Source organism: Lissotriton vulgaris, chromosome 2_1 (genome assembly GCF_964263255.1).
Source record: "Lissotriton vulgaris chromosome 2_1, aLisVul1.2, whole genome shotgun sequence".
Classification (NCBI taxonomy): Eukaryota; Metazoa; Chordata; class Amphibia; order Caudata; family Salamandridae; genus Lissotriton; species Lissotriton vulgaris.
This window is the reverse complement of record NC_141687.1, coordinates 401,857,530-401,874,563: the sequence shown is the minus strand read 5'-3', so window position 1 is coordinate 401,874,563 and position 17,034 is coordinate 401,857,530. Positions and strand designations below refer to the sequence as shown.

At 47.2% G+C, this 17,034-nt stretch overlaps 1 protein-coding gene across 2 annotated transcripts in view; it reads left to right on the top strand.

Moving 5' to 3' along the window:
- ICA1L (islet cell autoantigen 1 like) overlaps positions 1-17,034 on the top strand; it is a 455,070-nt gene that overhangs the window by 97,580 nt on the left and 340,456 nt on the right. For both annotated transcript variants that reach the window (XM_086955269.1, XM_086955268.1), the window contains exons 2-3: positions 14,285-14,498; positions 15,061-15,133. In XM_086955269.1, the coding sequence (XP_086811395.1) occupies positions 14,337-14,498; positions 15,061-15,133 (235 nt within the window). In that variant the 5' untranslated portion in view covers positions 14,285-14,336. The remainder of the gene's footprint in view (positions 1-14,284; positions 14,499-15,060; positions 15,134-17,034) is intronic.

The window sequence follows — 17,034 nt, the reverse complement described above, 5'->3', positions numbered from 1 at the left end:
CGGGCTGGAGCTGGTGGCCTGGACCCTCCGTCCGCGTCGGCAATGCTTCGTGAACCTGTTGGTGAATTAACCTCAGTTTAGCAGTCAAGTCATGAAGATAATCGATCAACATTGGATATTCGAGATCACAAAAAATACCTGGCCTAGGAACCCCCCAAACATTGGCAGGACGACTGAACACTATTTCATAGGGACTAAGCCCTACTCGGGAGTGTACAGTCGCCCTAGTTGACAGTAATGCTAAAGGTAAAGCGTCCGGCCACGAAAGACCAGTCGTAGCCTGAATCTTCGCTAATTTTAGCTTAAGGGTGCCGTTATACCCTTCAACCAAACCAGCTGACTGGGGATGATTGGCGCTGTGGAATTTCTGATTAATTCCAAGGCCCTTACACACACTCTTCATCACACTACCCACAAACTCACTTCCGTTATCTGACCACACGACTCTAGGCATTCCATACCGAGGAAAATATTCCTTCGGTAGGATTTTCGCAGTAGACAAAGCAGTATTGTCTTTGAGAGGATAAGCCTCGATCCATCGGGAGAATGCGCAAACCACAACTAAAACGTATTTCAGGTTATTGCATCGCTCCATATGGATGAAGTCCAATTGGATCACCTCAAAGGGACATGAAGGGGGAGCAAAACTGCCAGGAGGAGTTGGGGTTCCCTTGCCAGGATTGTACATCATACACACCATACAGTTCTTAACCAAGCGTTCAGCACATTTCGTAATACCATCATTCTTCCACACAGGAGACAGCAATTTACAAATACCTTTCGCGCTAATATGTGCTAACACATGCGCCATTGTCACAACGGCCAGCACATACGCATCCGGTAACATCCATCTTTTCTGATCAGACAAATCAATCCAACAACCATTCGCATCCAACTTTCCCGTATTTTCTTTCCACTTCGTCTTTTCAGTGTCGGTGGCCTCATTCTGAATTGCTTTCACACTCTCGATAGTGTCCTCACACATACTCGATTCTGTAGGCCACCTAACCGAACTCGTCACATACATCCGAGTACTAAGGTTCCGGGCAGTCTCCTTAGCAGTCTCGTCCGCAAACGCATTACCACGACCAACATCATCCGTCACCTTACGATGCGCACTACATTTAACAATCGCAACTTGCTTAGGCAACGTAAGTGCATCCAAAAGATCATTCACAAGCTGTCCATGCTGAATCTTCGTACCATGCGACGTCAAGAAACCTCTCTCAATCGTCCAAAACTATGTGCGACGCCAAATGCATATTGGCTGTCGGTAAATACATTCACACGTTTCCCTTTTGCTAACACACACGCTCTAGTAAGAGCGATCAATTCTGCGGCTTGGGCAGAATTCTGATTTAATCTTGCAGTCTCAACAACAGTATTCAACGTTACATCAGCATAGGCAGTAGTCACATCGCCATTCGGCAACTTAAAACATGAACCATCCACATACAGTGTACCATCTGGATCTTCCAATGGGGTGTTTTTAAGGTCCACTCGACCTTTTGTTTCTTCTTCTGTCCTCAAGTAACAATCATGTTCTGCTACTTCATCTGACTCTGTGCTAATTGGTAACAAAGTTGCCGGGTTCAGGACATTACAACGTTTTATTTGAATGTGGCTTGCCAACAGCGTCAACTCGTACCCAGACAACCTCGCACTCGTCAAGTGCTGAGTTTTCGTACGATTCAAAAGAGTATCGACTGCATGCGGAACCATCACCGTAAGCATATTATCCATGACCAATCCTGCTGATTGTCGGATGGAGACCGCGGCTGCCGCTGTTGCTCGTAAACAACTCGGCAATGCTCTAGCTACCGGGTCCAAGGTCGAGGAAAAATATGCACATGGACGTTGCTTACCACCAAAAGGTTGCGTTAAGACACTCAAAGCGCAACCTTCTCTCTCGTGAACATATAATGTAAACGGCTTGCTATAGTCAGGAGTGCCTAACACAGGAGCCGAACATAATGAATCACGTAATTCAGAAAAACTTTTCTGACATTCTTCCGTCCATGGTAAAGGAGTCGAAACATCCTTGCACGTAAGAGCCACCAATGGTTTCGCTAGCAATGAAAAATTTGGAATCCATTGCCTACAGTACGACGTGATACCTAGAAAGGTACGCACATCTCTTTGGGTTGTTGGCACAGCCATGCGCGCAATTGCTGCAATTCTCTCTGGGGTCAACCTCCTTTGACAATAAGTGACCTAGATAGGTTACTTCTTGACAACAATATTGGAGTTTAGAAGGTGACACCTTGTGATTTAACTCGCAGAGATGTTGCAGCAGCGACACCGTAGCAATTTTGCAAATGTCCTGAGTATCTGCAGCTACCAATAGGTCATCGACGTATTGGATTAAGGCCGCACCGGCCGGCAACCTAAACGCATCCAGTTGACCCTTCAAGGCTTGACTGTAAATCGATGGACTTTCACAGTAGCCCTGAGGAGCGCGCTTAAACCGGAAGCTGCGTCCACCGAGAGAGAAACCGAAAAGGTCTCTACTCTCCTCGGCAATCGGGATGCTGAAAAACGCATTTTTCAAGTCAATCACCGAAAACCACGATGCAGAAGCTGGAATCAGAGTCAGTAGCGCCGTGATGTCAGGCACAACAGGGAATTGAGGAACCACAATTTTATTCACCTCCCGTAAATCGATAACAAAGCGATAAACAGGCGGTTTTGAAGGATCAGTACGTTTAAGAATGGGCAATACAGGGCTGTTGCACACGTTTCCCCGAGTCTCTTCAATGACGTCTTTCTCGATCAGATCATAAATGATCGCCAACAGTGCTCGTTCACCATCAAGGGAGATACGATATTGGGGAATACGTGGCAATCGCACATTAGATTTCAACTGAACAACATAAGGTGAGATATCAAGTAGGCCCACATCGTTGGGACCTGTCGCCCACAAAGACGCAGGAAGAGAACTCAATTCCGGTGGAAGTTTATCGAGAGACAAGTACATGGGAGAGACAACCCTCTCTCCCAACGTAAGCTTTACACCCGCAGGAGAACAATACAAAGTCGCATACAAACGTTTGAGCAAATCCAGGCCCAAAAGATTTTCACCACAACCCGTGGTTAAAATCAACGGAGCTTCTAGCTCACGAGGCCCAATTTTAAGGGGCAAAGGGCGCGAATCTGGATTGCTAACAGGGGCGCCAGAGAATCCAACGGAAACATTTGTTAAGCCAGACAAAGGTGCGCCAGGGAGTTTCGAATGCTTAATGGAACTTTTCGCTGCACCAGTGTCCAACAGAAAAGGCTCAACGACACCCGATGTAGCAACTGCGACGTAAGGCCCTCTCTGATCAACCGGAACTGATACCACTCCCTCTCCTTGTCTATGGCTGTCCTAGTAATTACTGTCGTCAGTTCCCTGATCGACGTAATAATCGTCTACATTATACTGCGCAGATCGTCCTTGCGACGATCCACGTTGATCAAAACAATTATCGGAATTTGAGGAGTTATCTGAGCGATCGTTCTGAGCTCCACGACCTCTACCACGTGGTGCCTGCTGCGAACCACCACGACCTCCTCTAGATGAGTTACTACTATTACGTTCATTTAAAACAGGACAATTGAATTTGATATGACCCTCCTGTCTACAATAGGCACATTGATTGTATCCCAACGAAGATCTTTGGGAAGAGGAGTCATTACGAGTTTGGGATCGGTTCGATTGTGGCTGCGATCTATTTTGTTGCGAATTATTCTGATTCGAACGTGGAGGATACGCTTGCTGAAGCAGCACTTTAGTTTTGAGTTCTTTCGTCTTTTTATCAGCACGGTCGTTCTCTTCTTTCTCCCTATTCTCATAATATTGTGCCGTAGCCAATATCTGAGCTGAAGTAGAAACGGCCCACGCACTTTCTGAATTTTTCAATTTATTGCTCAAATCGGGCAATAAGTTCGAAACAAATTTATCCACGAACAACCTCTGACCACCCTCAGTGCTCATATCCTGACCACTATGATCGATGAATGCCTCCTCGAACCTCGTAAAGAAGTCGGAAACACTCTCGTCCTTCTTTTGCTTGCAAGCTGACAATTTGTCCCAGTTCACCCTCATAGCTGGCATAAGAGTTTTCATTAATGTTATAATTCTTTGAGGAAGGTCAACAATCAGCTGGTCGGGTTTAGCAGCAGCCGTTTGTCCGGCATCTGCCGCTACAATGGCAGCCCAATCACCACCTAATTCATTCGGATGGTTTTCATGACGAATCTTAGCCCATACCGGTTGCGGTACGACATTGCCGAACAACATATCGATATCGGCAAGATTCATTACCGTAGCATCTACGAGCTGCGATAATTCTTTGTAATACCCTGTAGGACTGTTGCGTGGGTCAGGCAACGATTGCTTCACCTGTAACACTTCCGAGCGTTTCCATGGGAGATGTATCCATATTCTCTGGAAATGCCCCACTGTCGTTGGAGGAGCGGCATTAGGATTAGGTGGTATCCAAACCGGTGGAACTTCTCGCATAGGAAATTGACCAGACTCATCTGGCTGTCTTTCAATATCCTCAACAAACAAGGCTTGAGGTATAGGAGTGGGACGAAAAGATAGCAACCGTTCAACGGCTCGTCGAACGTTGGTATCCACTATCAGTCCAGCCGAAAACTGAAGCTGTAAATCAGACAACGCGGTCAGCACCTCGTCAGGTGCGTCGGCCGATATCTGATTACGAAGGACCTTGCACATTTCCTCGAACACAAATCTCTGGGTTGGTACATTGAACTGACAAAACGTGTCGAGTACAATACGAGGTGGATTTCTAAGGGGGTGCGTCATCCAACCCATCGCCATATTATATAGCGAAGCGCGTTCCCTATTACCAGGAAGCTGACTACGTCTCTGAGGACCATCTGAACCGGCGGACCCAAGAACAGGTCCGAGCGAATGAAAGAAGCTAGCCGCAAGAGGGGAATTACGACTACGAGTAGAGGGAGAAGTATAGGACACAGGACTAACAAGTGAAGGAGTAGAAACAGAAACAACAGCAGGGGTTAACAGAACAGGAGCAGTAGCGTGAGCAGGAGTATGTGGAAGCGGAGGAGCAGTAGGGATAGCAACAGACGAAGGAACAGGAACAGTCGGAAAAACGGGTGCAGGTTGAGGAACAGGCGGAGGAAGAATAGGTGCAGGAACAGGTACAGGGGGAATCACAGGGGCTGTGGTACCCTGTACGTACGGAGGTGGCGACTTCATAAGATAGGACATTAAAGGATCCTCAACTGACTCATCCTTCTTTTCCGACTCCATAGGCAAAGCAGGATAGCACTTATCTATAGTCATACGCTGTAATCTGTCAAACACTTCCTTTTCCCTAACCTCCTTATCATGCTGAAACTGCTCTGCTTTCTTTACAATGGTACCAGCACTATCTTTCTGATTTCGCTTAGTCTGTCTGATTTCTTTCTGTCGGGCTTCTTTACGCCACAACCGAAAGGCATCAAACATGGCCGGCCTTGACTTTTTCGCGAACAATTTAACCTCTAGATTATCTAAGATCGGGGCCTCGAAGCTACCATGTGGTGGCCAACGAAGGTCACCATCTTTCTTTGTGTATTTGATCCAGTATTCATTAAAAGTAATCGGGCCTAGCCCATGTTTACAGTACAGTTCATAAGTCGGAGTTCCAACCGGAGGTATCGGACACGAGTCCTCCAGTCGGGAATCCACACCACAAGGTCTGAAACAACTGAACAAAGTACTACGACCAGGCATCTTGCACACTAGCCGAGTTTCACAAACTTCAAGGGTTACGGGATTTACCAAATCCCAGCAAACAAAAACCCTCGGTTTTTGGCGGCTGCAGTCGTCAAATAACACAACAAAGTACGCTAGCAAAGTGTCACCGACAAAAACACTCACACAGCGTCAACAACAAAAACACTCGCTAAAGTGTCAACAACCAAGAACTCTGGGAGCGACCCACAAATACTTAACTCAAAGATCGATGGCGTCTCCAGGAAGGCCCGTCAATCGTCTCGCTATACCAAGGTCTACGCCAGGCGCCAAAACAGGTCTACAGTCAGGGCAGCAGTCCGTCGCAGCCGTCAGGAGGCGGGAATCTTCGCGGGAAAAGTCTTCGGGCCACTTGTTTCGACAACGGGATCGATGAAGCGGAGTGCACTTTCCCTCGGAGATTTCACACGAAGTTCCTCACGATCGTCGGGCTTGGACCGGTACCACTGATGCAGCCCTACGTTGGGCGCCAACTGAAGGACTGGGTTATTTAGAACCCAGCGGTGCCAGGGCACAACACCTGAAACCTTCGTGGGTAACCTGCTCCGGCGTACGAATGACAGAGACACGGGACACTTCCTTCGGCGTCAAAGATTCAAGGTTTATTTACTGCAGGGAACACAGAAGTCACGACAAGTACAACACGTGCAACTTGGGGAGACTGCTTCAAATTGGTTCTGTGGATCGCTCCTTTTATACAGTTTTTACCCATAGAGTTACATTGAACACAAAGGTTTATGACCCGGTTCCCACAATCATCCCCCAGAGGGGTCGTTTTTGGTCACTTTGATACACATAAGGTCCGGAACATAAGTGCGGAAACATTTGGCGGTTCCCAACTGTAAAAACCCATCTTCCCAACATTAGTGCATTCCAATCGGCAGTAAAACAGATCGAAATAGGAACAAAGACAGGTGCAGAGGAAGACGGAGACAGTGGGGAGATCGAAAAGGGTGTAAAAGGGGAGGTATCAGGAAACACGAGATACAGGCATCAAAGGGACGTGCCTAATGAGATGCACGGCTGGGACAATAAGTCCGTGCGGCAAGATGAGCCTCGAGCGGCGCCATCTGCTTTACAGCAGCATCCCCCTCGTCATAAAGACACTTACAAAAGACATGTGTCTTCCGCAAATATCTTGGGAGTCCCAGGGTCGCGAAGCGGACAGCGTCGTTCGCTGGCTACTTGAGGGCAAGAGACAAAATGGATGCTGTATCTAAGATGGAACCCGTGGGTACAGATGAAAACCCACATAACAAACGAACGGTTTAAGTTAGCACAGCGAAACTGCGCACACTTACTAAACTCGTCATTTGCGGTTCATAGATACCAGACTCGACCATATTCGTGCGAGTCGAAAACACCACTTACAATTGTCACGGAACCTCAGCACCGCCGAACATGCACTTCCATCAGTACGCACGCACTGACCTCCACCAACTGCATCCTCCTCGGAGACCTGAACTTCCATCTGGAGAACAACAACGACAGCAACTCCTCCACCCTGATAGACAACCTCGCCAACCTCCGACTGGAACAGCTCATCACGACCTTGACCCACATCGCTATACACACGCTCAACGCCATCTTCTCGTCAAGCCCCCACGTCTCCTTCAGCCAAGTCTCCGAGCCCACCTGGACCGACCACCACTGCCTCCACTTCACCTTTCGGAAACCCGTCGCACATCACTGCACCCTACAGATCCCCCAACGCTGCTGGGGCAAAATCACTGAAGTACAACTACAGACAAACCTCGCACTCAACCCACCGAGCAACCCCTCCAACCCCGATGATGGTGCCCGCACCCTCAGACAATGGATGGACGACTGCGCCAAAACCTTAGCCCCGCTGAAAAAACAAACCCTCAAAGACACCAGCAAGAGAGCCAACTGGTTCACCCCGGAACTCCTTGCGTCAATGTGCACCTGCCGGAAGTTGGAGAACATATGGCACAGCGAGAAGTCGCCGAGCAGCCGCGCAGCCCACAAAGACGCCATCCGCAACCACCACCACCTCATCAGGACCGCCAAGAAAACCTCCTTCAAAGACGCCTCGACAACAATGCACGCAACGGCAAGGAGTTCTTCAACGTCGTGAAGGCACTCTCCAACCTCAGCTCCAACACCAACGATATCCCGCCGTCGCAAGCCCTGTGCGATTCCATCGCCACCTTCTTCCACCGCAAGATCACCGACATCCACTACAGCTTCAACCCCCGGACGACCCTAACAGGCCCCAACATGCAGGAACCATCACACCCCACAGACCACGACCCCCTGACAACCTGGGCCAACATGAGCATCAAGGACACAATCAAAACCATGGGCACAATCTATTCCGGCTCGCCGTCTGACCCTTTTTCACACCACATCATCAACAAATCCGGAAGCTCCATCGCACTCCACCTGTGCAACATCTTCAACCTCTCCTTCGAGACCAGGACCTTCCCTGAGAGCTGGAAACACACCGAGATCAACGCCCTACTGAAGAAAGCCAAGGCGGACCCGAGCGAACTCAAAAACCTCCGGCCCATCTCCCTGCTTCCGTTCCCAGCTAAGGTCATCGAGAAGATAGTCAATATCCAGCTCACCGGCTACCTCGAAGACAACAGCATCCTGGACCCCTCCCAGTCAGGATTCCGCAGCAACCACAGCGCCGAGACCGCCCTCATTGCCGCCACAGACGACATCAGGATCCTACTGGACAACGGCGAGACAGCGGCCCTCATCCATCTGGACCTCTCCGCAGCCTTTGACACCGTCTTCCACCGCACCCTATGCAAACGTCTCCACGACGTAGGGATCCGAGACAAGGCCCTCAACTGGACCTCCTCCTTCCTCTCCGGCAGAACCCAGAGAGTCCGCCTCCCCCGTTCTGATCCGTAACCTCCGAGATCATCTGTGGCGTCCCGTAGAGATCCTCCCTCAGCCCGACACTGTTCAAAGTCTACATGGCGCCCTCGCACGCATCGCCCGACTTCACGACCTCAACATAATCTCCTACGCCAACGACATGCAACTGATCCTCTCCCTCACCAAGGACCCCCTCACTGCCAAATCCAACCTCCACAAGGGAATGAAGGCCGTCGCCGAAAGGATAGCCGCCTTAAGCTAAACACAGACAAGACAGATATCCTCATCCTCAGGCCCAACCCCTCAGCATGGGACAAATCCTGGTGGCCCGCATCACTAAGGACAGCCCCCGCACCCACCAACCACGCACGCAACCCGGGAGTCATCCTGAACTCGAAACTCACCATGACCAACAAGTCAGCGCTGTCTCCTCTGCATGCTTCAACACTCTCCGTATGTTCCGCAAGATCTACAGATGAATCCCGACAGACACAAAGAAAACAGTCACCCAGGCCCTAGTCAGCAGCAGACTCGACTACGGAAACGCCCTCTACGCAGGCACCCCGACAAAGCTTATCAACAGACTGCAAAGAATCCAGAATACCTCTGCACGCCTGATCCTTGACGTCCCGCGCTGCGACCACATCAACCCCAAACTGAGGAACCTGCACTGGCACCCTGTCGACAAAAGAATCTCTTTCAAGCTCCTGATCCACGCACACAAGCCACTCCACAAGACCGGCCCAGCCTACCTCAACAGTCGACTCTCCTTCTACGTACCCAACAGGAACCTCCGCACCTCTCCCTGGTTACCGTCCCACGCATCCGTAGAGCAACAGCCGGAGGCAGATCCTTCTCCCTCAGTGCCGCCAAGACCTGGAACACCCCCCCCCCCCTTATCCTACGACAAACCGAAGACCTTCTAACCTTCAGGAGACAACTCAAGACCTGGCTGTTCGACCAGTAGCAACAGCACCCTCTCCCCTCCCTCAGCGCCTGGGAACCCTTGCAGGTATGTAGTGCGCTCTACAAATTATCTGATTGATTAATTGAGGTTAAAATCACCCCCATCACCAGGGCGCCCACGGGAGCTAAAGAAGGAGCTTGCCCAGATCGGCCAGTGAGGTTTTTTTAATTGCAGGGGGGAGGTAGACCAAAAGTATATTCAGTGGCCTCCCCTCCCATGTCCCGGCCAATGCAGCAAATCTAGCCTGGGTGTCAACCTATGTGGTATTTATTATGTATGGGCATTGTTTACGAATGAGGATTCCAGTCCCCCTCGAGCCGGAAGTGAAGCCCGGGTGAGCTACCAGTTGGTACCCCCATCTATCAAGAGCCTTACTTGTGTTGCCTATTAAATGTGTCTCCTGCAGCAGGGCTATATCGGGGGCCTTCCGCTTGGAGTATTGGAGCACGACCCCTCTTTTTAGTTTGTCCTCCAGCTCATTGACGTTCCAAGTAATGATGCGGAGCGTCATATTCATATTATGTTTGGGCATGTTATCTGTATGCGACCAATCTTGCACATTGCGTGAATGCAAATATCGAGTGCTGATCCGAATATGGCAGAAGCTTAGACTGTGTCTGTGTAGATTACATCACTTCCCTCATCTGTCGCAACGAGATAACAACAAAAACTAGCCAAACAAGTTCCCCCCCCCCCCAGAAATCCCTTACCCGCCTGCCTCCCTGCATTGCGGGTTCTGAACCTCCTGCCACCCCAAACTTGCAGAGTGCCTATCGCTCACCCTAGAAATCTTGGGGAACGTAGTCATACCCCACTCCCTAAATGCCACGTTGTTAGAAAAAGATGCAATACTATACTGGTTAATTCAGGTAAGTAACTGTACCCCTTTACAGGTTGCGATCATATCTTAAAAGCGACCCTCAATAGTTCTGGACTCTAGAGTTATAGTTTTGCGCAAATCGTTTTCTGGTGAAACTTGCAATAAAGACAGGCAGTCTGCAAGTAACATTACTAGCTATAAGACCGTGCCCCATTGCACTTAGCCTGTCTGGTTCGATTCTGTCTCGGAAGTTACAGACTCTGGCAAGGTTGGGCGTGGGAGGCGCTCTGGGTTTTGATCTAAGTACAGGGAAAAAGTAGTCCGAGTTGGTTAGAAGTAGTTTTACAATTATTTTGTATTAATATATATTAGGAAACACCACAATTTATAATTCACAATGTCATCAATATTTATTGATGACATGCAGACAACTTTTAAGTAATTGTGTGCAGTTAGAGGTACAACGAATAGATTTGTATGTGGAATAAATACAATTCATTTCTTAACACTGCATACCTTACTCTCATTGCGCCAAGCATATTTATTCTGAATTATAAATTGTGGTGTTTCCTAATATATATTAATACAAAATAATTGTAAAACTACTTCTAACCAACTCGGACTACTTTTTCCCTGTACTTACTTATTGACCCAGGTCCAAGAGTTTTGAGGGCTCACCCCTTTTCGAACTTCTGGGTTTTGATCTGCCGCCTGGTACTCTATGCGCTCTTTTGATAGAAAAATACTTGGTTGGCCTTTGGGTTGGAGATGTTTCATCACTAATTACTCCACAAATAGGTCTGCAGCCTGTCCCCCCACCCGTTCTGGCACCCCCAAAATGCGGATGTTGTTGTGCCGCATCCTACCTTCGTAGTCGTCGAGTTGACGTTCCATAGTGTCTTGGCCAGCTTGGAGATCAGCGACCTAGCGTTTGAGGAGGGTAGTATCAGTTGTTAGGGCCTCAGTTGTGCATTCGACCTCCTTGATACGATCATTCATTTTCCGTATGTCAGCTCTGATCAAAGCGACCTCTGTAGCAACGGTGTCGATACCGTTTTCCAGGGACCAGCGCACAGTCGTTATGGCCACCAGGATGTTTTGCAATCTGGGATCTTGTTGGTCACCTGATGATTTCGATGTTGCCTGGGAGTCTTCTTGGCCTTTTTGCCCCGTATATTTGTCCAATTTTGCTTGCAGCGTATTGCGGCCGCTCGCCATTTTCTGTTTGCGAATGCTGTGGTTCAGATGCAAAGATTCGGACAGAGCTGGCTACTCTCTGCTGCCTGCTCTAGGGCCCAGTCCTGTCCAGCCTGTCGGAATTCACCAGCACGGCATTACTGGCTGGAGTATCAGGAGGTCCTGCACTCGATCACAGAGGAAAGCGCTTGAGAGTGCGTGTTTCGATGTATCCTGCCCCAGGCACAGTTAGTCTCACTCCAGTCTCCACAGGAGGAGTAAATATGCCTTCACAGTAGTTGTTGAGGTCCCGGGCGCCATCCACAGGAGTCAGGGCATGTATACCACTGTGGCCTCCAGTCACACAGATCAAAGTCGGGGCACCGGCAAGGTGTCCGCTGGTCACAGCGACTCCTGGTGATTGCGGGGTCAGGCACTCTGAAAACAAGTCTAGGTGGGTAAATGAGGTCTGCTGCCCCCCAGGTGATGTATGGGTTGTGTCTCTTACCTTGCTCACTCCTTCTCTGTTGTTAGTAGGCCAGAGCTCGCAGAGACGCACTCCGCGTCGAATCGGGCCTAAGCTCCGCTCATGCTGGCAATTAATGTATTGGCTTTGGTCCTGTTGGCGGCGCAGTCGGCCCCAACTGCGCATTTACGCACTCCGGTCGCGCCTGAGGATCGATTGCGCCTTCCTTTCACTGCAGTTGTCAGTGGACTCCCGGCGCACCCCACCAGAGCCAGGAGCTCGCTCATCACAGCGGCCGCCGGCCGCGCTGTTCCGGGACAGAGTTCAGGCAGAACGTGAGAAACCCTTGATGATTGCGGGTGTCCGGCACGCAAAGACGAGGTATGGATGTTTGTCGAAGATCCGCTGCCCCCGTCATGTAGGTAGTGCGTCTCTCACAGCAGAGGCGGTTACTCCGGTGTTGGTCGGCCAGGGCTCTGCGTGACGCGGTCTGCGTCCCGGTCTTCGGCGGCTCAGTTCAGGCAAAAGCTCCATTCACTTTTGTGGAATCTTGGCAGCACTCAGCATGTTGGACACCGACGTTATTGGGATTATGAGGACCCCGTTAAAACACGATTATTTTTGGGGCATTTTGTCTAATATCGGATTTTTGGGAGTGGTGCGCAGGAACCGAGCTTACGCTCGGCCATTTCCTTAGGCAGTTGGCCACGCCCCCAAAGATGTCTGTTTTTGATCTAAAGTAAATGTATTATATTGTAAAAGAAGTGTGCAGTCTGCATGGATGAAAAGCCTTTTGTATGTACTAAAATGTTCTTTTATATAACAAACATGTTAAAAATGACAAAAAATGATTTTTTTTCCAAAAATAAAACAAATAAGTGAAATGTATTTATGTTTATGAATTGGACTTGCATGTAGTAAAGTAATTCGTGGTCAGCCCATGAGAGCTTATATAAGCCAGTAGAGAAGAAATACAGGTCTAGTGGAAATCAGTCTTTTATTCAATTAGCCACCTCCTGTGACTGCAGGGCTGTCTGCAGGAATGGTTATTGACTCTGGATTATTGCTAAACCTTTTCTTATGACAAACATTTGAGTTGCAAAAAGAAATGCAAAAAGAACAGTTGATGGACACAATGTCAAACATTCCCCCCAATACAGAGATCTGGGCCTAAATCCATAGTTTTTTCTCACCATGCCATATGCAAATTAGTCTTCACCCTGTGTCCCATGAGAACAGTCTGGTCTGAACTGCCAGGCCAGGTCCCTGGACCAGAAACAAGCATCATGGGACCGGTTTCGGGGTTTGTGTGTGTGTGCTGGGTTGGGTCAATAATGTTAAAAGGGTAGCTTTTCGACGGCTCTGGGAGATTGATGTTGCGCTCTCTTTTGGAGAAGAAGAGGATATTTTGGGTCTTTATTTGGAGGATATTTCTGATTCTGAACGAGAAAACATTTTTTGGTTCTACTGTTGGCTGCTTGCTAGCTTTCCAGTAGAATACATTTTGTCAGACGTGAGTAATTTGGCTTTCTTCATTTGTGGTTACTCAACAACAGTACTTCTATAGAAGTTCTGGACATAGGGACTAATGCTAATATCCCTGGTATTGCAAGAAACACTACCTTCAGCAACCTCAGGGCAACACAGTCTTCCATACCTTGCTTAACACTTAAATCGCTTGCCTTTTATAAGCTTAAACCTGCCCCAATTTTCTAATAGGGGCCACCTTTAATTTGATGCCGGGGTATATTTTCTGGCCCAGTCCAACCCTGTGTCTACACGCCTTTACTATTCCCTAAGGTTTTTTTTCTACATTGTGCACGTACTAAGTGCACATCCCAGTAGAAAACGGTATTGGTGCTGCTGATTCTGACGTTGCAAGGTAGAAGGCTCATTAAAGTAACTGTACCTATTGGTTTACGTTTTTTTGCAGTCCTTGTTATCCGCCACCAACCGCCCTCCCGTTCGCCACCCCCACCGGCCTTCTGTTCACCACCGCTATCCACCCTCCCGTTCACCACCCATACCCAGCAACTGCAAAAGGCAATCACCTGCCAATGAGAGTGGGTTTGCTTTGCCAATGCTTGTTTAATTGCTGAGGTGCGTTTACAGGCAAGAACCCCATCCTTCCATAGCCCACGGAGCACGATTTGGTTGTAAATTGTATTACAGAAGTTGTCATTCATAGTAATCCTATTGAATTTTTAAAGTAAAGTCCCTGCTTTTCCTTAGGTGGACAATCGCGGCACATTTTCAGTTTTCTTCTGTTGACAGCTTTTACACGATGGATACCTATGGACTACATCGGTTAGAAGATGATCAGTCTGTCGTCAGTCGGATGCAGAAAAAATACTGGAAAACCAAACAAGTGCTAATCAAAGTAACCGGCAAGAAGGAAGATGAACACGTGGTGGCATCTGATGCTGAACTAGATGCCAAACTTGAGGTATGGGAACCAATTGACTGAGGCAAAAGCAAGTAATGCTGTTCCTGTTTCGCAGATAAATGTTTGGATGGGTTCTGCCGTGCAAATGGACCAAATGATTTTGACACTTAAGACAAAATGGTAATGTCCTACTGGTACTGCGAGATTATAGTAGAAGAAAACATGTAAGTCTCTACAATATTTTTTAGGTGAATTTTTGTATACGCACATTTGAACAAAAGAAAAGATGAATAAAATATATTTTGTCACTACAAACATGCGCTAAACTGATCTACTATTGCAAGAAGATATGATAAACTAGCAAATAATGAGAGTTTATGGCTTAACAGGTTCTTTTTAGTTATTACTTTCGTTTCTCATGCTTGTTGGGATTTGTCATTTGATTAACCAGATTTATGTGTGTTTTCTTATAATCTTTGATTGTATAGATCGCTTTCTCTTTCTTCTATCGAGTTACTTTTTGATTTCTTTCTCTGTTTTGGTATCCAATCACTGGTAGGGTATGGTTGATTACTATAACTCGTAATCACAAGTTTGTTCTATTTCCTTTTTTTTATTTAAGATTTTTCACTCTGTCCAGATGACTGGTTCGGACCTTTTAAAGATCATTGAAAAATACCTACAGAGAGTCGATGGTAAGTACCCGACAATCGCACCAGTAGCATAAGCTTTTATTGTTTAAACTCAGGCCGCTCCATATGCTACGTCACAATTAATTTCTGGCAATGTGATTTATTGTGTTCTGGCAAACATTAGCTTAGTCCCAGTGGTTGTGAAGGTAATGAGAGTGGGGGAGCGTTAATTATTTATTTTTCATCTTCGGAGGGAATGTTTTACGCTCATGTGTGAATACTAGAGCACAAACTTTAGCTTCAAGATGGATTCCATTTGGAGATCTGGATTTCTGGTTAACACACTTCGAGGTTGCAGTCTCGTACATATATACATACATATATATATATATACAGTGTTTTTTCTTAAATGAGCAAGCTTCTGCTCTCTGGCAATATACAGTGTATTCAAGTTCTGAAAGTACTTGTGCATAAATCAAAGTGATGTACACGCAAATGTATGGATCTCTGGTTACCATGAAAAGCGCAAAAAACAAAGTGATTTTTCGGTAAGAAGACATAAGCTAAAGCACGTTCACTTACATGTAGGTTGTTTAAAATTTCGTCCACTTTCGCATTTTGCCAGCATTGCGGATTTTAATACAATGCTGAGTTTAGTAGCAGACTCCAACAAATGCATTGCATTTGTTTCAAACTATTAATCAAAATCCGAAGTTCAAAGAGTGTACTCTCATCCAGCGAACGACCAAAATACCGGGTGCGTTTGAGATACAAGATTATATGGCTATCATTTAGGGGTCGTTTGAGACACAAGACTGTATGGCTATCATTTAGAGGTCGACTCATTTAGACGTCGCAGTTTCTATCTGCTCTGTTTCCTCGGTGATCACAATGCTTTCCTAGGCAGCCCTTGAGAACTCTACTGTCAAAACATTTATTCTGTAAGGGCGAGCAACATTTTCTGTGTGAAGCAAAAGAAGAATTTGCTGGATTCTATTGTGTTCCTAAGTCCAATCCAATCCAAACATTCGGTCATTTAGACCATAAAAGATGCAATAAAAACATACAACAATAAAAGACATTCACTTATATAAAAAACATTTCATAAAAATCATTTCCTTGGGAGTCTATTCATGAGTGGGAGAAACATCACAGTTCATATCAATGTTCAGTCTTTTGATAGTTTTTTCCTCATCTGCCACATGGCCATTATGAATTTGGCAACTGCAAAGTCTATGTGGGGCAGAGTACTTGTTTTCAATATTCTGTACGCGTACAGGTGGCTCCTTATGCCAAGTTCCTACATAGTGGCGCAAGCCAATATTTCCTTGGTCTATTGTAAGCTGGGCAGACGAACAGAACATGGATTTCCTCCACGTCATGGTTACTGCACCCTGGACAGATTTTATCATCACTCTTTGTCTATTTGCAGGTAAAGGTCTTAATAGGCAGGGTGCCTAACCTCCATTGGATAAACAATTTACGTGCTAAAATGGGGAAAATAATGTCCATAAAACCTTCAAATTGATAAAAAAAATTTGGAGTCCAAGAATCGGTCAGTTAAAGTGCCATTATTGGGTGCAGATGCCAGAGTGGCTAAACTTTTCTCCTTGTATATTTCCACAAGTCTTTTACGGGAGACACTTTGGCAGCCTTGTTCAGGAACCTCCCATAACTCGGGGATTCTCAAGCGATACAGTTCTTTCTTTATGAAGGCCAGCCAAGGAATTCTGTCACGCTGGTTCAAGTTCATTACATGAATGAGATCTTGCCTATAGTGTGCAAGCTCGCTTCTGATCCAGAGCCTGTGCCAGAATCTTAGTGGCTTTAAATCCAGATCCTCAGCTACGGAGGGGAGACCCACATCTAGTCTCAGAGGGAGCAGGGGTGTGCCACGGGGGAGAGCTAGGAGACGTCTGAGGAAATTATTCTCTACACTGACAAGTTGTGTCCCTGTTTTGTGC